This window comes from Leptidea sinapis, chromosome Z (genome assembly GCF_905404315.1).
Source record: "Leptidea sinapis chromosome Z, ilLepSina1.1, whole genome shotgun sequence".
NCBI lineage: Eukaryota > Metazoa > Arthropoda > Insecta > Lepidoptera > Pieridae > Leptidea > Leptidea sinapis.
Window position 1 is genome coordinate 35,832,872 of NC_066312.1, and position 22,995 is coordinate 35,855,866.

The 22,995-nt window shown below is 36.8% G+C and overlaps 1 protein-coding gene across 1 annotated transcript in view; it reads right to left on the bottom strand.

Moving 5' to 3' along the window:
* Positions 1-2,368: 2,368 nt before the first annotated feature.
* Positions 2,369-22,995, bottom strand: part of LOC126978578 (alkyldihydroxyacetonephosphate synthase) — a 28,616-nt gene continuing 7,989 nt past the window's right edge. The window contains exons 2-9 of the mRNA XM_050827530.1: positions 20,423-20,509; positions 14,028-14,319; positions 12,614-12,799; positions 12,128-12,301; positions 11,471-11,587; positions 7,338-7,498; positions 6,934-7,055; positions 2,369-5,343 (exon numbers count right to left, since the gene is read on the bottom strand). Of these exons, the coding sequence (XP_050683487.1) occupies positions 5,144-5,343; positions 6,934-7,055; positions 7,338-7,498; positions 11,471-11,587; positions 12,128-12,301; positions 12,614-12,799; positions 14,028-14,319; positions 20,423-20,509 (1,339 nt within the window). The 3' untranslated portion in view covers positions 2,369-5,143. The remainder of the gene's footprint in view (positions 5,344-6,933; positions 7,056-7,337; positions 7,499-11,470; positions 11,588-12,127; positions 12,302-12,613; positions 12,800-14,027; positions 14,320-20,422; positions 20,510-22,995) is intronic.

Consider the following 22,995-nt stretch of genomic DNA (forward strand, 5'->3'; position numbering starts at 1 on the left):
CTTACATGCCCATTGAGGGAGGGCACGCGGGGGGTGCCCAAACTGGCATGTGTGATCAGACAAGCACATTGCACGTGCCAGCTACTGTAATGTGTATACACTAACTGACATGCCTGTTAGTGGCATACATGTAGCTAGCACAACATTTGATTTACTTACATGCCCATTGAGGGAGGGCACGCGGGGGGTGCCCAAACTGGCATGTGTGATCAGACGAGCACATTGCACGTGCCAGCTACTGTAATGTGTATACACTAACTGACATGCCTGTTAGTGGCATACATGTAGCTAGCACAACATTTGATTTACTTACATGCCCGTCGAGGGAGGGGTCGCGGGGGGTGCCCAAACTGGCATGTGTGATCAGACGCGACAGCTACGACGGTAATGCCAGTAGCTGACTCGTTGATTTTGTTTAATTCGCTTCGATTGTTATCCATTTTTAGCGCGCAAGGATAAGTACAAGTTCTCTCACGAACTATCCTGAGTATACGCGATGGTATTACTGGCAAATGTATCCGCAGTGTGCTAGTTACTCGTAAAAGGCAAAAGCCAGTAACTTTTATGTCAGCTACTTTGCTAATTTACTGGTATGTGTATCCCCGCCGTTACTGTCTTGAATTGAGGTCACTGAGGTCACGGCGAAACATCGTCACTAAAATAAGACGACTCAGTCAAATGTTGCACGAAATATAATATTTACACAAAATAATCACGTTTGTATTACTGACGAATAATATATGGCTTCTATTCATGACGTTGGTTATATTATAATGACGGATAATAAATAGCTTAACCTTCAAATCAACGTAATTAACTTATTGTAAACTACTGATATAACATACTGTTTCATGTATCTGCCTGAGAGTTGTAATAATATTTCTATGGAATAAGAGGAATAACTGGTCATCGGGTTACACTTGCCACACTAAATTGCTGGCGAGACTCTTGTCTTACCTATTGTGATGCGTAGGTACCTCGTATGTTATAACAAAGTGTGGTCCGCGGTGATCACATATCAACAGGTGGCTCATATGTATGCTCGTGTCAGATTACTGGGACGTTCGTTTGGTTTCCTATTTCAAAAATCATTAATGGGTTAACTGAATCCGATATAATGTATTTGCTGAAGACTTGTCGCACACCTACCTGCCTTCAGAATAGACTTCTCATCTTTCATCTTCAGAATACCTAACAACCGTCGTCAGTTCCTGCACCTGTTTCTGGTATCGTTGGCCTAAGACTAACTATTTCTATGTGTGATTGTTCCAGCCCACGTGTCCCAAGGAACATTGTTACTCTTGTGAAAAAAGGGGCGAAGTGACATTTTAAATGTAGATATTTTAGTTAATAGGTAATATGATCTAGATAACTAATTGAAGTTTTAAAAGTCTACAAGGAAGCGCTGTTCGCCATGAATGCAGTGGGCTATATAGTCTACACGTGTCGAATCAGTTTGTAAATAGTTGGATTACAATCCATTAAATCCGCAGCATCCTTTTGTAATGAGAAGCAGGTGATCACGTGCCTATAAATGAGCTCCATGCTTGTTAACCTTACTCACGTACACCCCATTTGCCTCTAAATAAATAAATAAAAACACGGACTATTTTTGAATCTTTATTATAAATACATTATAAATTTAAAAACTAATATTGACACCATTTCACACTAATTTGTCTTCAGAACATGTCAGGTGAGTGCCCATTATACAAAGTTTGTTTTTTTTTAGAATATGTATTGGAATGTCCGGTTCACAAACAATATTTCATCACAGTACTAGAAATATTACAAACACTTAGCCACCTACAAACATTGTTAAGCCAGCCTAGTGCCGAGTAAAATAATATGAGTAATTCAAAAAACGTAGGACCGTATATCAAAATCAGCTACATCTAAAAGAATTATTATCATTCCGTTCCCGCCCCACACCAGTACACAATTGTCACCAAAATTGCCCGCCTATTCCTGTCTCGCATCTAGTCCCTCAGCTGATAGACAAGTTGCATAATCGTCAACGACTCTATCAATATAATTATAAGCCGTCTCACAAAAAAGTCTCGCAGATACGGCGCCGCCATGCGAAGGAATACAATTACTAACCTAAAAATTATATAATTTATACTCTTTGCTCTTTACAGATTTCGCCTAGAATTTCCCCCTAGAAATGTTGTAATTTTAACATTTATTTTTATCGTTTGTATGAATTGATACACATTTTAAAATAAATTTAATTATTTAAATTACTTAATTAGCTCCCTTTAACGCCGCGGCCACTTTCGTGAGGCGGAATCTGGTTTTAAAGTTACAACTCTACAAGGTCAATCGGTTTCGCACTGTATGTAATTGTTGACTCGCGTCAATCTACCGTAAAACAGTTACCTCCCCAGATGAAGGTAGATAGAAATTTAATTTAAGCGATCATTTCACTCAACCACTCTAGAAGCTCTGCCCCAATGGCTAAACAAATGGAGACTCGTGGTGAATGTGGCGAAAACGCAGGCGATCATCACGGAATACGAAACTACCCTCACCCTTGAAGCTGATGTCGGATGAACTCACATGGAGGCCGGACGTCAAATACCTGGGAGTAACCATTGACCGGAGACTCAGCTTTAAGAAGCACATAGATAAAGCCATAGGGATGGCGAGGGGAACCCGCGCCAAACTACTACCCATCCTTCGGTCCAAGCAGCCACTAGGAACAAAATTAATGATTTATAAAACGTACATACGGTCCAGACTAACCTATGCAGCAGCAGCTTGGTATCCCTTTCTTACCACGTGGAACCGGGATCGCCTGCAAGCACAAGAACACCTGGCGTTGCGTGCCATAGTGGGGGCACCGCTTTACGTACGAAACGCAACGATCGCCAAAGATAAGGATTGAAAATATAGACGCCTTCGTACGAAGGCTTACAACAGATATGTTCCGGCGAACAGATGCCACTTCACACCCACATCTGGTGGGAATTGCCCCGCTACACGCAAGACCCCCGGATGAAGAGGGTAGAAGAAAAATGAAGGCGTATTCCAGGGACTGTATAATTGAAGAGGAGGACGAAAACTCCACAAGACCTCGAAAACGACGAAAACTGACAGACTGACAGCCTAAGCTACAAGCTAAGGGAAAACGAAAAAAAAACAGAAAAAAAAAAACACAAAATCACAACAAAAACACATACCGATGTGCCCCCAGCATGTAGCGACGACCAAGTATACCCAATGACTCTCCCAACGTCTTGGGAGAAGAAGTGCCAGGGTATAGGGCACCGCAATGACACCCTCCTTCCGCCCTCACACAGCCGGTGAGAAGAAAACTCGACGACTGCACTCTCATTTGCACATTGGTCGACCAAAAACACTTTTATGCAATAATATCTGCTAATATGACTAATGAAGATGACGTCTCTACAACGCAGACACATGGTCACACTCGATCCTTGATGTGAATAAAATATGACAGCGACTATATTTGTCAAATAAGAAACAAAAAGCCTGATACTATGATAACAGAATGATTTAAAATTACAGAATAAATAGATAATCATAGTACATATTACATTTTAGTTTTCAACACTTTGCTGTTAAAAAAGAGTCAGGCGTTACTTTTACTTTGATAAGGTATATAATTCATTCCTCTGCATGTTTTATAAAATAATAATTTTATTAAATTTAATATCTTATCTTAATATATATTATAAATTGGCGATGGACTCCTAAACTAATGAACGGATTTTAATGGGGATTACTTTAATGGGGATTACTTCATGGAGTGCAGTTTGGTCCAATTTGAGAAATAGGGTAGTTTTTATTTCGATTTGGGGTCCATAATTTTTTTATGAGAGAATTTAGTGACGCACGGTTTGACAGGTCCGCTGTGAAACAATTTCATTGTAACAACAGGGAGCATTATTTACGAAATAATTTTTGATGTTTTGAAATATTATTGGCAAATTCCTATAAAACAGTATTTTTTTTACTATCTACAGAACAACGTCTGTCAGGTCAGCTAGTAATATATATAAATTACGTGACACGTTGTTTGTCCGCGATTGACTCCTAAACTAATGAACGGATTTTAATGGGGATTACTTCATGCAGTGCAGTTTAGTCCAACTTGAGAGATAGGATAGTTTTAATTTCGATTTGGGACCCATAATTATTTTTATTTCCAATATTTGTTTTGTATGGACATATTTTCTGTGAGAGAATTTATTGACGCACGGTGTGACAGTTCTGCTGTGAAATAATTTTATTATAACAAGGAGCATAATATGTTACAATGAAAAATTATTGACAAATTCATCAAGAACAGTATTTTATTTATTATGTACTGAACAACGTCTGTCTGGTCAGCTAGTTATATTATATAGTTAATAGGTGGTAATGAACAGTCCTGTTTAAATAAAGATGAACTTTGTATAATTTAATGAACGAAGGTACCAAAATGAGTCTTCCATGAAAGCGTTCAGTTCATCGGTTTTAGGGTAGGTATAACATATATACTTATATATGTATATATAAACAGAGAAAACACTTAAAAATGAAATGGGTGACCCGTGCTTTGAAACCTGTTAGTTACTACTACTACCTACTAGTCCTTGTATTTTATTTGATACTTTAATATTTTAGTTTATATTTTAGAATCAAATAAAATTAAAAAAAAACTAGAAGTTATAAGTAATTTAAATGAAAACATTGATTAGTTCTTATCAGGTAACCTCTTTATACAATAAATAAATAATTGGAATTGAAATAAGTGACCAATCATCAATTACCTTTAACTCCTGAAGGCTGAATTATTTTATTCAAATATAGTACTTACTGGTGAGCTACATACTAACTTATACATAAATTATCATGTAAATAATAAATGTGGAAAATAACATTAATTGTTTGCATATTTGGTCAGTTGTATATTTTTTTGAGTTGGTACATATTATTATACTTAACTTAAGTCTTTTTGAACCTTTTGTACTAGTAACTACCAAGATTTGATCGATCGAGGTGATTGTTTCAAGTATCCTGATCAGGTGATGACTTCATGAACCATTATTAGCGTCCGGGTTACCGTTGAACGTCTACAGCCCTTCTAACCTAAACACAATATGGTCAGACCACTGGACGGTCACATCTATATCTACAGCTTGCTCCTGGCCACCCCCGCTGCCCCCTCGCCGGGGCCCGGCTGCTCCAGCACCATGTTGTTCAGCGCGAATATATTGTCAGGGTCGAGCGTGGTCTTAGCCGCCACTAGCAGCCGCCGGCCTGGCTCGCTCACCGCCTGCGTGTACCACTTCTTCCTCAGCTTGCCCACGCCGTGATGGTGGGATATTGAACCTTCCATAACAATCGATTTATTTTAAAATACCAAAAATCCGACTAGGTGTGCCATTAACTTTAAATTTGAAGAATTAAAGAACCCTTTTTAAATTGCATTTAAATATCAAAGCATATTTTTTGAAAAAGTAAAAATGGAATTTTTTGAAAATTTCATTTATACATTTAACCATTTTCCACCACTTCGGAAAGGTTGAGCTTTAATGAGAAGAAGTAGTAGCGAGAAACTCATTGCCACTGTTTTAAATCAATATTTACATCTTCAACATATTTTTACAAAATATTTTATTTACAATCTATGTGAAGCGATGTAACAAAAATTTCTCAGCGTCATGGCTAATTATTATTGAGTAAGAACCTACAAGTAGATGCATCAACCAATGAAAATATAATATTATATTATTATAACTATAAATTTAAAAATTGAAAACATGAAACAGAGTGATTTGATAACAGGATCATCCTCCCACCACAAGAAGCGCGTGTTCGCGAGTATAACGCGTGGACCAGCCATCACCTTCGTCCACCATTTTTTTCTCACAATATCTTTATTTTAATACTATTTCTATGCAGCATGTTTTAAAATAGCGTTTACGATAAAATGGAACTTCTCGTGGTTCTGTACCATCGTGAGGATAAACGTGAGGTAAACATTAAGTAATTCAAACCAATGCCAACTAAAACTGAAAATCACTTATTGTATGTCAACAACTACCACCCATTCGAAATAAAACATTACAATTAAAAAATATATTAACTGACGGATGAGGAGCGGGTTGTGGTTATCTGCTGGGTGGAACTAATAGATCCCAAATATTGGTTTGCAGGCAGAAATAAATCATGCACAGAATGACCTATCATCATCATAAGTTTAGCTTGCAGCCGTCCACTGACGGACAGTGGCCTCCCAGACCACGATACAACTTTCGGTCTTGCTCCTTGTGTATCCAGTGGACTTCTAGACATTAACCAGGTCGTCGGTTCATCTAGAAAAAGCTTACAGCCCTACTAGCCATTAGTTCTGCGGTCTATGTGCTAAACTAGAACCTATATGAGTTTTAAATTAATATTGCAATATACATATACAATACTTTTTTTTAAAATATATCTTAGGTTAGATCTTTAGATCAAAGACTTGTAGTAGTTCCTTGTACATTAGCTACCCAATCCACATACCACAATACTATTTACCAATCACTAGTCGTAGGCTCCTTTGCGCAGGATGCCGGCTAAATTTTGGGTACCACAACGGCGCCTATTTCTACCGTCAAGAAGTAATGTGTAAGTATTATTGTCTTTCGGTCTGAAGTGCACCGTAGCTAATGAAATTACTGGGCAAATGAGATGTAACATCTTATGTCTCAAGGTGACGAGGGCAATTATGGTGCCGCTCAGAATTTTTGGGTAATTCATGAGTCCTGAGTGGCACTGCGTTGTAATGTGCAGGGCGTATCAATAACCATCGGCTGAACGTCCTGCTCGTCTCGTCCCTTACTATCATAAAACAATAGTTCTCTGTACATTCAGTATCATCTGATATAAGCTAGCCAAGTTAACTTATTAACACCCTGGTGAGAGGTGCGGACCGACCTCCAGATGCGATGATCTCGTCACGCGCCGCCTCCTCGATCAGCTCGTACTCCCGCACGGGGTCCGCCAACCCTTGCGAGTTGAACCCGAAGTAGAAGTAAATACAGCAGCCGGCATCATATCTGATCACAATATACAAATTGTTTAACATTATTGTTGCCATCTGAAGGATGGGAAGAGAGGGAAGACCATCTAACGGAGTTACAGCAAGATAGAAAAGGAAAGCGAACCTGTTGTTATTGTGATTTTGTCAGGTCGCTCATTCTCCCAGAAACACAAACAAATCACATTTAACCAGCAATGCGTGATTATCTAAAAGATGTGCATTATTGACGACTTAGTCCGGTGAAAGTGGTCTGCACTCTTAGCAGAGTAGAGGAACTACAAATGAAGAGAAATCCTACGTCTGCGTGAGTCTGCACGAGATGAGATAGTGGGAGATGTTCCGGGCGCGGCACTCGTCCCGCAGGCGCCGCTTGGTGTTCCGGCACAGCGCCAGAGTCCGCTCCCACGGGACTGAGGTCTCGAACGACTCCGCCACCACGCCGTACTCCAAGGCCAGGTCCTAAAAGGACAATGTCAAACTTTAATTGTAACAAACGAACGATGCGGGACTCGAACCCGCGATCTCTCGGGTTCCGCCCGACCGCTCTTCCACTGAGCCAACCGTTCGAGTCCCGTATCATACTGCGTATTAATAATATGGGATTTTAATTTTAATTTGAAATATAAAATATTCTTATTTAGATTTCTGTGTACCAACTACTATAGGTGAGTATTTATCTGTGTACCAACCGCTATATGTGATAGATCAATGACCTATGTATACATAGGTATAGACAATGCACTTCATAGAACATCAAAGCCGAAATATGGCACATGCCGCAAATGACGCCATAATAAGCTTCGACTGCTATGTCAATACATTTCTGCGTTTACTCCAGTTGTTTAAAATACAATAATATTTTAAATAGGCATATAACTACAGCAATGTAAAGACCTTTTTAATTCAGGCTGTTTATTTTGAAATTAGAACTCGATTTGGACAGTGACATCAGTCGAGTAGCAGTTACGTTTTTTTTAAGCCCAGACGAAAAGGAGGGAATGCTATAAGGTTAACGTTTGTCAGTCTTTCCTTATTTTCTGATCAAGGTACGTTGAGTCGAAGATTTATTTCGTTTTTAATCAAACATCACACTCATATTATATAGGCGATAGTTTGTATGTTTATTTATTGGTTTGTGCGTATATTTATTACGCCTTATCGCTTTAAATGTATTTGGATCTAATAAATAAAGATAACCTATAATGAGAAACACAAACACTCAAATCTAATATTTTTATTTACATAAAATAATTCGTTATTGAGCGAAGCGAAGCTGAGCGGAACTCCCACCGGGTGACTCCAATTGATTTCTGTGTTAAATTGTTTTCATACTTGCTATAATCAGTTCAAAAGTACAATCAAACAGCATATAGCTAAAACTCCACGAGCATTCTGGGGCTACATCAAATCAAAAAATAAAAATTCGACATTACTTCCAGCGACTATGTATAGCGACAACACATCGGTTGAATTCGGGTCTGATATTACTGATCTCTTCGCTAGCTACTTTTCTTCAGTTTATAATGCTACCGAGAACTCTTCACAAAACACACCCTATGATCATTTCATTATTAATAGTAATTCTATTAACAAAATTAATGTAAACGAAAGAGAAGTATTAGCTAAATAAAAACAAATAGTTATTTTAAGGGTTCTGGCTCCGACAGTTTTCCTCCTATTTTTGTTAAGCATTGTAGTTCTGCTATTGCTTTACCATTATACATTATTTTTAACCGCTTTTTGGCTGATGGATGTTTCCCAGATGAATGGAAAATGGGGCGAATATTTCCGTTGCACAAAAAAGGGAATAAGAAACCGTGAAAAATTATCGGCCAATAGCAATTTTATCTTGTTTTGCAAAAATATTCGAGTCTCTTGTATGTAAAATCTTAACATCACATGTAAAACATTCCCTTTCTGGTTTGGTTTCAGTCTTACCTAGCAAAAAGACTTCAGATTGTGTCAGTAAATGGTTACATTTCGCAGCCTTACTTTGCTATTTCTGGCGTTCCTCAAGGCTCTCACCTCGGTCCTACATTATTTTTAATTTTTATCAACGAAGCCTCTGTAATATATTATTCAAAATTTTTGTTATTTGCAGATGATTTGAAAATTTATAAGACAATTATATCGTCAGAGGATATAATCCAATTGCAGTCTGACCTATGCAGAATTGAACAGTGGTGCACGAACAATAAAATGGAACTTAATACTCAAAAGTGCTATCATGTTAGATTCCATAAGAAGAAACCAATTCAAACGTATTACAATCTCAGTACTACAATATTGCTTGAACTTATTGAAATAAAGGATCTTGGGGTTATATTTTACAGAGAAATTCGCTTTACATCTCACGTTGATCATATTGTGACTAAATCTGCACAAATGCTTGGTTTTATCAAAAGAAATTCAAAAGAGTTCTCTTATCCACCAAAATTAATCTCTTCAATGCTTTAGTCCGAAGTTAATTAGAATATGTCTGTGTAATATGGAATCCCTTTTATAATATACATTCTCAACACACCGAAAACATTCAATGATCACTCCCAGACACTTGGCTTTTTTGGCAAGTGGAATTAGCCAAATGTCCTCACACACAGCGCCTTTCTTTCTTTAAGATGAAATCCCTAAACAAGCGCCGTAAAATGTTTGATATTTTGTTTATTTCCAAAATAGTTAACAATCATATCAATAATACGGAGCTACTCGATCAAATATCTTTCACCGTACCTTCGAGGTACCCGCGTAAAAATATTCATAATAGATTTAGCAGAACTCTAATAAAATCAAATTTCGGACTAAATTCGCCAATTATCAGAGCTGATGAACAATATAATCTGCTTGTTAGAAAACACCCAAATGTAATATTCAACTACTCTCATGGCTCACTTAAGAATAAATTACTAATATCTTAAGTCATTCTATAAAGTAACCTAGTAACTTAAATCAATGTTCACATTTACTTTTATTTGTACTTAGTTGTAAAACACCTACTTTAAATTATTATTAGTCAATGCTGTGCATTTCTTTTATAGGTGTAGGACATATTATTAGAATTGTAAATAATGTTAAGTTTGTATTTGTAAATGTAATAATATGTATTCTATTGAAATGTCTAATAAAAAAAAAACGTTTTAACGTTCTCTGTTAGTATTATAGATTATAAAGTAAACATTTTTTTTATAGAAAACGAGGACAAACGAGCGTACGAGTCACCTGGACATACATACATGGAATAGAGTACAATAATCTATTTTAGCGCTAGCTTGACAACCCATTACATACATTCAGGTGAAGCTAAACTAAAACCTTTAATGAAGTCCACGTTTCAACTTGCCCTGATGTATGCGATGACGAAGGTGAGAGTGTATCCGACCTCTCCGTTCGTCGCCCCGCCCGGCACGCCGCCGAAGCAAGCCGCTATCTTGTTGAGCTGGCTCTCCCGGTCGGCCACCTGTTCCACGCTGCCCTCCATCAGCAGGGTCACCACGCACAGCCGTTCTGGATCAAACCTCTTGATCTTGGTGATGTACAGTCGCTTCAGGCCGTCCAGGAGCACCCCGCCCCACGACTGCTCAGTCTTTAGCGCATGCCCGAACCTGAACTAAGGATATACGAGCACTTAGAAAATATTTTATTTGTTAATCTATAGATCAGCGGGCATACCTTACACTCTAGTATACCTTACACTTATATATGGACAGAGGCCATCGAAATAGTAATAGTAAAAAATAGTCCAAGACTGGGACAAGGGATTCCAGTAGACTAATAAAACCCACCTACTTAAAATATAATGTTTAAATTGTTATATTAATAATGAAATCATGATACATTATGTACATAAATTGTTGATGCTTCATCTACCCTTATATAAATATAAAGGTAAATGAAGTGTTTATCCTATTGTAGTAGTTTATAATTCTGGAAATAAAAAGCTTTCTCGCACCTGTTCGTTGTCCAGGAGACGAATGCTGGAGGGCTGTAGCCGCTCCCGGGCCACTTCCCGCTCGAACCTGACCCCCGACTCCCAGTCCGGGAACACCAGCGACCCGTAGCGGACCACGGCTGGCAGTGGACGGATCTTCAAAGTCACCTGCCAAGTCAATTGTGAACAAATAATAATACCAGTAGTCATAGCCTTGCTAACTTTTTTTTATGCACGAAAATGTGAGCGGTGGTGATCACTCAACAGTAGGAGACCCGTACGCTCGTTTGTCCTCATCTTCCGTAAACAATAATAAATTTATGTAATCTTAGTTTGAGATTACATAAATTTATAGTTTTTTGGAGAGTTTATTATAGAGACAGGCCTACCAAGTTAATAAGGATCGGGTACAGAACATTTAAACGAAATCCAAAAAAAATATTCCAATGGGAATGAGAAGCAACTATCATGTCATGGCATGCGGCATATATATATTGTCAGTGTACCTCTGTGACGACTCCCAGACAGCCCTCGGAGCCCAGCACCACGTGTTCCCACTCCGGGCCGCACGACACTCGCGGCGCGCAGCTCCCTTTCTCTATGACGCCGGTGGGAGTCACCATCTGACAAAGATCACCCACTCTTAAGGCCTGAATTGACTTTGAATTCTGAAAATTCACTCTAGTTTTCTCTAGATTATTATAACTGGCAGTTCTAAAATAATATTACAGTGTGTGATGTGGTTGTTGAACATTTTATATAAAATCACATGTTGTAACTAAAACTAACATCTAGGGTCGGTGTGCGCGCATATCGTTAATATTGTCTGTGAGAATGTTTTCCCGACGCGCCAAAAGAATATAAATTTTGAGTTAGCGAGACGAACATTGAAAATTATTTATAATGTATTATTATATTTATTTATTAGAAATATACAAATACAAATAAATAAGTAGACAGTGAGTTCTAAAAATTATAAGATATGTATTCTTCACGTGTTCCTCTGATTTTTAACAATATTGCGTAATCTACGCTTAATAAAATTAGTGGTTAAAAATAATGTGTAGGTATTTAGCGATATTTCAATTTAATTATATGTTATTTAATGAGCCCCCAGTGCCATCAAATTAGATACAGGTCACATCCATAGATCGACTACCAACCTTGGTCTGTACCACGAGGTCCTCAATGTTCCCGTACGTGTTCTTCTTCATGCCGCTCGCTCGGGTGGCGACCCAGCCGCCCAGGGTCGAGAACTCGTACGAGTCGGGCTCGTGGCCCACGGTGAACCCGCGGGTCCTCATCTCTCTCTCCAGGTCCTGTCCGACAATACCTGCCTGGAATAGGTCCGCGTTAGATACATTTTAAGAATATTTTTATTTTTTACTGTTCTTGTTTTGTTTATTATTATTGTATTTGAAAATAATGGTACAACTTGTTTGATGTTCTTTTATTAATTATTTTCATTATTATTATTTTACATAATACTGAAAATTTACTCAATAACAACAATATATTTTTTCTTCTACGCATACATTCACATGCACATAAAACATTACACACTCACGCATACAGATGCACACCGAATGGATCTGTGGAATTGAAGTACTAGTCAATTGTCTTAGCACTATACATATATTTATACCGACCTGGACTCTAGCAAGCAGCTGCTCCTTGTCAAGCCACAGTATGGAGTTCATGGCGCTGGTGTCCAGGGCCACGATGGCTCTGGTCTCCCGCTCGGGACACGAGATGGAGCCGGACACAGAAGTTCCACCGCCGAATGGGATTATCACCAGCTTGTGTGTCGACGCACATCTCACTATTTGCTCTACCTGGGGACAGATTACCATGCAATGACATAAACACTGTCTGGTAGTAGGTATTCGACCATACGATATTTATAAAAAAGAGAATTTTGTTTGAGCATTGTTTAATCACTGCTCTCCAATCTTGTAAGAAATGATGCCATTGACAGTAAAGTAATCCCGAATACAACACAGAGCTCATTTATAATCCGGATTGGATCTAGTGATCAATCTGGATCTGAAGATGGAGTGAGCATGACTTCTCATTAGCAGGCGAGTGTCGCTCTGTCACAAAGAACACATAAACAATATACACAGACTATCATAACATCGGGACAAGGGAGTTCGAACACTATTCCACTTTTACCTGAGATTACAATACATAGCGGCGCGTCACTGCCACAAGAGCTAGTACCGTCGACTCTCAACACCGTTCGAAGCTCGTCCGCGTCGTACCAATGCATGTTTGGTTCTTCTTCATCGCTGTGTGATTCATCTGGTGTTACAAGAGAGTTCGGGCGGCGGTCATCACTTACCATCAGGTGACCCCTACGTACGCTCGTTTGTCCTCCATAAAAATATGACAAGATTGAACCGAATTAAGAAAACGCTATTACGGTTTGTTCGTTACTTAGAGCTAAGAAAATAGAGAGAATAGTTATCTGTTCAACAAGTGAGCAAAGTTATATTTGCTGAGAGTGCTGATTAGAATTGAATTCAATCACGAGCGTAGCGAGTTATTCTAATATAGACTACTGAGGTAGTGAGTGATTTAAAGGCACGAGACAAAAAAAAATTTGCTCTCGTGTGAAACATACAACTTTTCACCTCGACTAGCGAGAAAAGTGTTATAGGTTATAGTGAGAGAAACAATTAAGATAATATTTAACAATGTTTATTATAAATATCATAACTAGTATTTACTCTAAATATTAAGTCTTTAAAAAGGCAACAGTAAAATTTATAAATCTAAATTTTGATAAGTAACATATAAATTTTTGAGACAATAAGATAATACGCTAGGCTAAAATGAATTTCGGAACGCACCGGATCACATTGTTAATTTTTTTGGTTCGAAATTTAAATCACTTTGCCTCACTCTCGCAGAAAAAACGCTTTTTGTTGTCACGTAGCAAAAGCGCCCTTTTCGTGCTGGTGAGGTGAAAAAATTTTTTTCAATTTGTTTTGTGCTTTTTGTAGTACCAAATGTAGTATCGTAAAAAAAGGTTTATTTTGTACAAAAAACTATATTAACCTGATCATGATTCTCTGGCCACACGACAGCATCAGGTATCCTCGGCATGGTGCCGTTCCTCAAGTTGGACACTTCGTGTAGGGTCTGGCCGTGAGACCGCATCAGTCGGTCCAAGCCTTCTGTGCTGACGTCTGCTATACTCTCCAACTCCTTGCGTTGAGATTCAGAAAGGATGCTCGGTGGAAACGTGGTGGGCAGGGCAGGTATCTTGGGTGGCTGTGTCAGGTCCAAGTCGAACTTTTCTTTGGCGAAATCCAGTAAGTGTGGCAAATGTTTTCCTCCAATTAAATACCTAAAATTATAGAGCTAATAAATATACATTTTTAGAATTTTTTTAATGTTTGTTATGTCCCATGTCGTGGGATCGTATCTCATAGCAATCCGCCTGATCCTATCTCCTCCTATCCTATATCCTACCTCCATCTTATTTATTTATTTATTCACTTATTTATGAAATTGCCGTTTTATTATAATAGGTACTTGGAATTTAAATAGAACCTTCATGGTTTGAGATTATTGAGTGAAACTTTTTTTATATGGAAGGTACGATGTAGTTCTTCTTTTAAAAAATGTGCAATATTCGAATATCAACCTTCATATGCTTTTTTTATTCGGCTTAGACAAGAAAGAAGGATAAAGTATTTAAAGTTTGAGCGATATCCCTACTATTTTCGATGACCATTCCATCTTTTTAAATATAGATAGAATCTCTATTTGTTTTATTTTTAACTGTTTCCCTATATATATTTGCCAAGGTTCGTCATGCTAACTGAATGGCATTGCTTGCGGCGGTGTCGTGCGCCTTACCTCAAATATGTGGGAGGGGAACGAAGGCTGGTCCATGCGTCAACTCGTGAACTGCTTGTGGTGGCAGGTCGAGCTGTTATTATTAATAAATCATTGTATTTGTTGAATGCATCTACTAATTGTGATAATAACCATGACCATCATGTTCACGAAGCTACACAAACAATGATGCATCTAGTATACGATAATTTATATTAATATAGTAAATTGCGTACGTTAATGTATATTATACAGTCCTTATAAAATACTCTATTTGATTAATAAGGGTGGCCGTTGAGTTTCTTATATTATGTTCTTCTCACGAGCTCAACTTTATAGGAACACTAGCTGACCCAGCAAACGTTGTATTGCCGATATTAAAATCGCGATCAAAAGTAAGTGTTGATCGTAGATGAGTGAAAATTTGAAATTGTATGTATTTTTTAATGCTGACTCCTAATCAAACAAATTAAAAAAAAAATGTCAAAAAAATTAAAAAAAAAAACTGTGGACCTGTGGGATGAAAAATAGATGTTGTCCGATTCTCAGACCTACCCAATATGCACTCAAAATTTCATGAGAATCGGTTAAGCCGTATCGGAGGAGTTCGGGCCCGCACACCGTGACACGAGTATTATATATATTAGATATGGTAAATTCAGTAATTTATAAGAAATATTTATACTGACGATTCAAACGCGCTTTGTTTAAGCCTCATTTAGAAAAGTTTATTTAGCCTTTGACTTTGCCCGCGCACACAGGTGAATGAAACAATGAATTGAATGAGATTGTGGAAGCTGATCTGAGCCAAACTACCCAGAAATTAGCGGTTTAACGTTACCTTACCAACAAATAACAATATGGACTCATTAGCGACAAATTAATAAAATAAAATAATATGAAGAATGGGTTCCTCGTGATTTGACTGATCTGCTGAAAGAAGCGCGTGTTGTAACTTGTGTTGCCTTATTGAATCGATACAGAAATAAAGGAGTATTGACATCGAATTGTGACATGCGATACAAAATTGATTGTTTACGATGACGATAACCATAACGCGCGATCTCATACAGCACGAGAAATCATTCGTCACCCTCCGTATTCGCCAGACCTTGAACCAACGGACTTCCATTTTTTCGCGATTTGGACAATTTACGTGATAAGACGTTTTCTTCTCAGGAGGCAGTACAAAATGCTTTCACACAGTGTGTCGAATCGAAATCATCACAGTTATATCGCAAAGGAAAGGCATAAATGACCTAATAATAATAATGGTAATTATTTTGATTACATAAATAAGTTAAATTATAATTATATATATTATAATTATTGTTAAAAAAAATGAATTTAAATTTTTCTGTAAAATCGCGAATTTCTTTCTTTTATCCCTAATATGTATATTATGTAGGCCTGTATATTGTCAAAGCCATGATATTACAATTTCACTAGTAATATTAGATTTAACTAGCTGACCCAGCAAACGTTGTATTGCCATATAACATATCAAAAAAAATCAAATATTAAAATGTTGATGCAACCAATTCATCTATCTACTAATCACATCTACTAATTATATCGTACTACAATTATTGTGTTCGATTGCTATCTTGCAACCCTATATCGGTTTGGCAGATGGAACAGAATAATATAAAAATGATACAAAAATAGTAATTGATCGTAGAAGGACGAAATTTTAAATTTGTATGTATTTTTCAATGCCAAATCATAATAAAATAAAAATAAAAAAAATTGTCAAAAAATTTACAAAACAATTTGGGGTAGTCCTAACATTTAGGGGGATGAAAAATAGATCGTAACCGATTCTCAGACCTACTGAATATGCATATAAAATTTAGTAAAAATCAGTAAAGCAGTTTCGGAGGAGTAAGGTACTAACTAATATTGTGACACGAGAATCTTATATATAAAATTCTTGTGTCACAATGTTCGTTCCCGTACTCCTCCGAAACGGCTTGACCGATTCTCATGAAATTTTGTGAGCATATTGAGTAGGTCTGAGAATCGGCCAACATCTATTTTTCATCCCCCTAAACATTAAGGGTGGTCCACACGAAATTCCTTTTTTTAATTTTTTTGACATTTTTTTTTAATTTGTTTGATTATGAGTCAGCATTAAAAAATACATACAACTTCAAATTTTCACCCATCTACGATCAACAGTTACTTTTGTATCGCGATTTTAATATCGGCAATACAACGTTTGCTGGGTCAGCTATAATATATATAAATTACGTGACACGTTGTTTGTCCGCGATGGCTTCCTAAACTAATGAACGGATTTTAATGTGGATTTCTTCATGGAGTGCAGTTTAGTCCTACGTGAGAGATAAGATAGTTTTTATTTCGATATGAGAGCCATAACTATTTTTATTTTCAATATTTGTTTTGTATGGACATATTTTCTATGAGAGAATTTATTGACGCACGATTTGACAGTTCCGCTGTGAAACAATTTCATTATAGTTAACAAAAGGGAGCAATGACGTTCTATACATAATATAGAAAGTCATTGACAGGGAGCATATTTTACAAAATAATTCTTGGTGTTATGAAATACTAGCTGACCCGACAGACGTTGTTCTGTTCATAATAAAAAAAAAACTCTTACGGATGGAATTTTTGAAACCCCGTTCTTAGCTGACCTCTACTCAGTTAAAAGAATACTCCTACCAAATTTCAAGTCTTTAGCTCTAATGGTTCCAGAGATATCGTGATGAGTGACTATATACGTGGAAATCTCTTATATATATACAGATTATTGACAAATACATAAAAAAACATTATTTTTTTTATTATGTACAGAACAACGTCTGTCGGGTCAGCTAGTTTTATATATAAGATTAAATGGTAGATTGACAATTGACTTCATTTTTCACAATTCAACGGCCAAATGTATTATTTGTTTGTTTAAAAATTTTAATTATTTAGTTTGATTTTTAGATTTTTTATCAGAGTTCAGTAATTTGTGTTCAGTGTTCATTTAATATCACCATTGTGGTGCCAATTTACAATATCGTAAATGGAAACACAAGTATTGAAACTCAATAGTTATTGAGTATGAAGCGTAGTTTGTTTGTTTGTTCGTGATTGCATTCCGGTGTTGTTCCAGGTATGCCAATATTATGACGTGTACTTCAAACGTTCCGGCTCGTGTGCGGCCGAGACGTGTGACTCTGTTAGTCCTTCTCGTAAGGTTTATTAGACGTCAGGTTTTATTTACTAACAACTCTATATTAAAATATCAGATAGAGATCTCTAACTGTGCTAAATATCACAAACACCCGGTTTCTGAATTGAGAATAAATAGCAGATCTCAACAGTATTCTTCATCAAAAGTATTCTCAAATCATTTGAGAAATATTTGTGAATATTGCAGTTCACAAATAAAAATTAACTTTTATCATAATAAATATAATACCGTCACATTCTTATTCATTTTGACAGTCAAAGGTAGCATGTGATATAATGAAACATTAACTTTAAGGATGCTTTCTGCAACTTTGAAGTTTGAACTAAAGTACATAAGAGAAGGATATTACTTGTTCTGTTACATAATATAATGTTTTATTAAACGTAATGTAAAACGAGAACAGCGGTTTTTCCATTATCTAATATTTGACCATATGTTATCAGCTTTTGCAATAATTTAATTATTTGCTCCTAATATTTCTTGTATATTTTTCTCACGAGCTCTACTTTTTCCGAACATATGTTAGATTCAGTAATTTAAGTTAAATATACATAGTGACGAATCAAAAGGACTTAGTTTAAGCCTCCTTCAATAAACTTTATATGACTGACTTTAAATTCATAACCAAAAGAACTTTTTTAATATTTCCTTATTAGAGAACTTTCTTTAAATACTAATTACATTTTTATACCAATTCTTGATTTTAAAATATATTATTGGGTAAAATTTAATTCTTTAGAAATTTTAAATTTAATGAGTAATTGTTATTTCTAGCTAGCTAATTCTAAAACTTGAAATAATTTAAAATTGATTTAATTTAATAATGTCTCATATATATTTACCTAGTACAATATACTTAAACCTAATACATATATACATCCATGACTCGGAAACAAACACCTATATTGTTCATATAAATGTTTGCATCTGCCTGCAGGTGGTCTGCCTGCATACCTTAGCTCAGTAGGCAGGGTCACTAACCACTGAGCTATATGGGTAAAAATGTAACAAATTTGTGTATTTTTTTGCAATAACCTAGGTCCATTTTAGCTTTTGTCCTTATTATGTTATTTTGCTATTATGAGCGTAACAACTACAAAACAAGAGCAAGTGCCACACGTAGTTGAGTGGTGAGTAATCCGGAAACGTCAATTCCCGGCGAGTGCGGCCGCCGCCCACCACAACACGACTAGGACCGAGCCGCTCACATCTGTATGATGACGCAGGACCCGACCAGCACATTATATTACTAGAGCTCAGGCAGGCGCGCCGCTGTCTTTGGAGAAGATAACATATTAGGGCTCCGCGCTTCAACAAATAACGGAACTCTTGTTACCGAGACTCCTTACTGTACGTTTGTTTATTACAAAAAGGAACGAGACGAGCAGGATGTTCAGCTGATGGTTATTTATACGCCCTGCCCATAACAATGCAGTGCCGCTCAAAATTCTTGCCGTTGTCGTACCCATAAACTAGCCGGCATCCTGTGCAAAGGAGCCTCCCACTCTTGCCTAAAATAATGTCAAGTGTCACAGGCTGACCATAGCAGTGTCGTAATACAACACAAAACCACCTAAAGTACCTATAATATATTATGATATGACCCCGATAACATCACACTGTGCCCGTCACCCTAAGACTATAACACAATACTCGAATAACAAAAATCAGACACATATAGCAATATCAACGCAATATTAGAGTACATTAGGTACATTATTTTCTTATCTTCGATGTGCTTATATTAATATCGTAATTAGGTACTTAGGTACTGCCGATCATCTCACCCACGTCATCGCGACGGTATGTTGTTTTACAGTTTTTAAATCTAAGAAAGCCCTGACCTAATATTTTCTTTTAATGAATATCGTCCTTATCATCAGGACGTGTGGGGTTCCTCTACAGTGCGAGGTTGTCAAGGAACTTCGTCGACGATTTTACCTACTTGTTTAATGTGTTTGGACGTTCATGTAAATTGCCAAATAATACCCATGTCAAATTATTATATTATAGATCAATTGTCTTCATTCAGAATGAAAATTAATTATAAAATTTATCACAAGTGCTTTACCCCTGACAATGTTACGTACATTACTATCGGTATATTATATTATAATATTAGAAAGATTTACGGCCTAATAGAATTTCACCAAAACAGAAGAAATATAAAAAAATCGAGCTTGACTAATCTAATATAATGTTAAACTTTCATTTTTTAAGTGTTCTGCTGTAAATATTTAGGAGAGGTTTAGAAATCAGTTTAATAATAAAAGATAATAAATATAAAACTACATTATACACTCAACTCTGATTTACTCTCTTACTAAGTACCTCTTCGAGCTATTTAAAACATTCCTGTCCATCTCGTACGTGATGAACTGTTGTATCGTGGACGTACCTGTCTCCAGTAAATGTGGCCTTTTCGTTGACGAGCTGAAACTTGGAGTCCTGGTAGCCCCAGCCGTACCATTTCAACAGATCCTGTCTGTAAACAAAATACAGAATATGTTATTGCATGCTCGAATAACTGCCCATACCTTTACGTATTAAAGGTATAAAGATCAATTCTATTATGCAGAAGTTTCAAGCGGGTTTCGACTGAAGATAGGAACTTATCAGTTTTCATTTCACAGTTCACAATGTCGACATTCAGGACCTTTTTGTCGATGTAAAAATATTCAAATGAACTAACACAGCCTATCTTCTGAACAATGTCAGGAGGTTGTCGGTAGGCTATGTACGTGCTTGGAGAATAGTTATTTAAAATGTAACTCCGAGCTAATATGCTGAGCAGTATTGAAAACTCCAAAACGTTTTATTAAATAAAATAATCTTTAGTTACCACCTAAATACTGGCTCATTACACCTGCAACCACCAAAGGTGTCAGAGCCTTACAATAAATATCCTTTCAAGTAGATCAAATATAATATTACTGCATACTTAATAATATAAATATAGTAAGTGGTATTATATTATGTTATATATTATATTATGTTTACTTAAGTAAGTGTGTAAGTGTAAGCTCAGTTATAATTTCTGTATGCTTAACTCCTAACTTAATTAACAAGTTATTTAGATAGTTCTATCTTATCTCCTCTTCGTTTCTTAGCCCCACAGGACGAATGTGTCACTTGTGTAACGCACCGCCCCCTGAGTTAATCTGATTTCATTTTAGTTGCTAAAAGTAATAATAATTTAAGAGTGATAAGAATTTAGTACGTGGTACTGGATGATATCATATTGATAATGTTAAATTCCAAAACATTTGATGAATCAGTGATATCGCCGTGTCTGACACTTACCTACTTCCTTGCACTCAATCCAAATGATCATGGCACTGTCATGAATGTACGTACATGTTAGTGATATTCGACAATATCTCTGTGTATGCTCTGAGTGCCCGGAGAATCGTAGCTATACTCCAATACTGGCTTTAGGTGCATCGTGACAGTAACCAAATAGTTATATCAGTACACTTTGTACGAACCTAGGTTTGGGGCAATTTTAGTTTTAAGTTATTTTATTTTATTGAGCGAAGCTAGCGGAGTTCCCACCGGGTGATTCCAATTAATTTCTGTGTTAATTGTTAATATAATTGTTACTAGGCCATTTCTGGACCGATTTTAAATAATTTTGAACTCATAAAAAGCTTTCGAAATTTTCTAGGTCATTGTCAAGACAGAATTTTGAATTTCGACTTCCATTATTATAATTTAAAACAAACATGATTTACAAATTATTCTAAATTAGCACGCGCTATTTATTTTTATTTTAAAATTGAGCCGATTGATCAAATCTTGTTTGATTAATTTTATATTGTTTTTGTACACAGACTTAGTTTACCTGGCTTCGCTTAAACATACACCGCAGCGAAGCGGTACAACGAGCGACTGCGGCATCCTAGTAAATTTTATTTATTATATAGAACTGTCATTATATAATAATTATTATTATACTACCTCTTAGATGTTTAGAACTCAGATAACATAATGAGTGGACTTATTCAAGTAATTGTTACATATGTGGCGTGATTACGTAATGCAAGACCTAACTCCTTGTAGCGTTACAGAGTTCTAAGCCTCACTATCCTAGCAATGCTTGCTTTCTACAGTCGTTTAAGTGTACATACATAAAATCGCATGTTCACATACATACATCTCGTTACATACATACATACATTCTGGTTTACACACTTCTCTTCCCTATCGCTGTAACGGCGCAGAGACATCGCAGATGGACAGAGGATCAACGTCCTTGAAGTGTGCTATTGGCGTCACGGTCGTATGCTCCGATGTCGTATATATAGCGCAAATAACCGCATCTTAAAGCAGCTCAAGATAGAAGATGCTCGGCGTCTGTACACGGCCTGCTTAAAGCGCATAGAGCGATAGTTTGTTCATGTCGGACGCAGAGGAGCAGACTACCTTAAAAATAAAGGGTAAAATACCTAGATTCCGTAGTCCTAAACGATGATCGGATCGGATTTCCGAAAACTGGAAAACGTTCATAATCGCAGCAGTCCACCAGGCGACAGGCGACCAGGAGACAGCTCGTTGACCATTTGATTATTATGAGTCACGATTCCCAGCAGTGAGGAACGACTAACAAGAAGAGACATACATACATACGATCATGTCTGCCGCTCAGGCACAGATTACAAACTTCCGCTTGCAATAGGCCCTCACATAGGTTCTGAATTGGCTACTTCCAATACCATCACACTTTACAAGCATGCTTTGTTTTAATCTTGTTACTTTTAACACTAGACAAATAAACTTCTTCCATCCATTTTGTCTCTCTGTACATGTATTCTGTCAATCTACTCGTTCCGTAATAGTCCCATTAGCAGCAGCGAATGTTACATACTGATTCTAGTACATTTAGTGCAATGGGTGCGGTAACCTAGTTGGCTTACTATAACATTATCGTTAACATTAAGATATAAGTGATATCGCTTATCAGTCAACCCA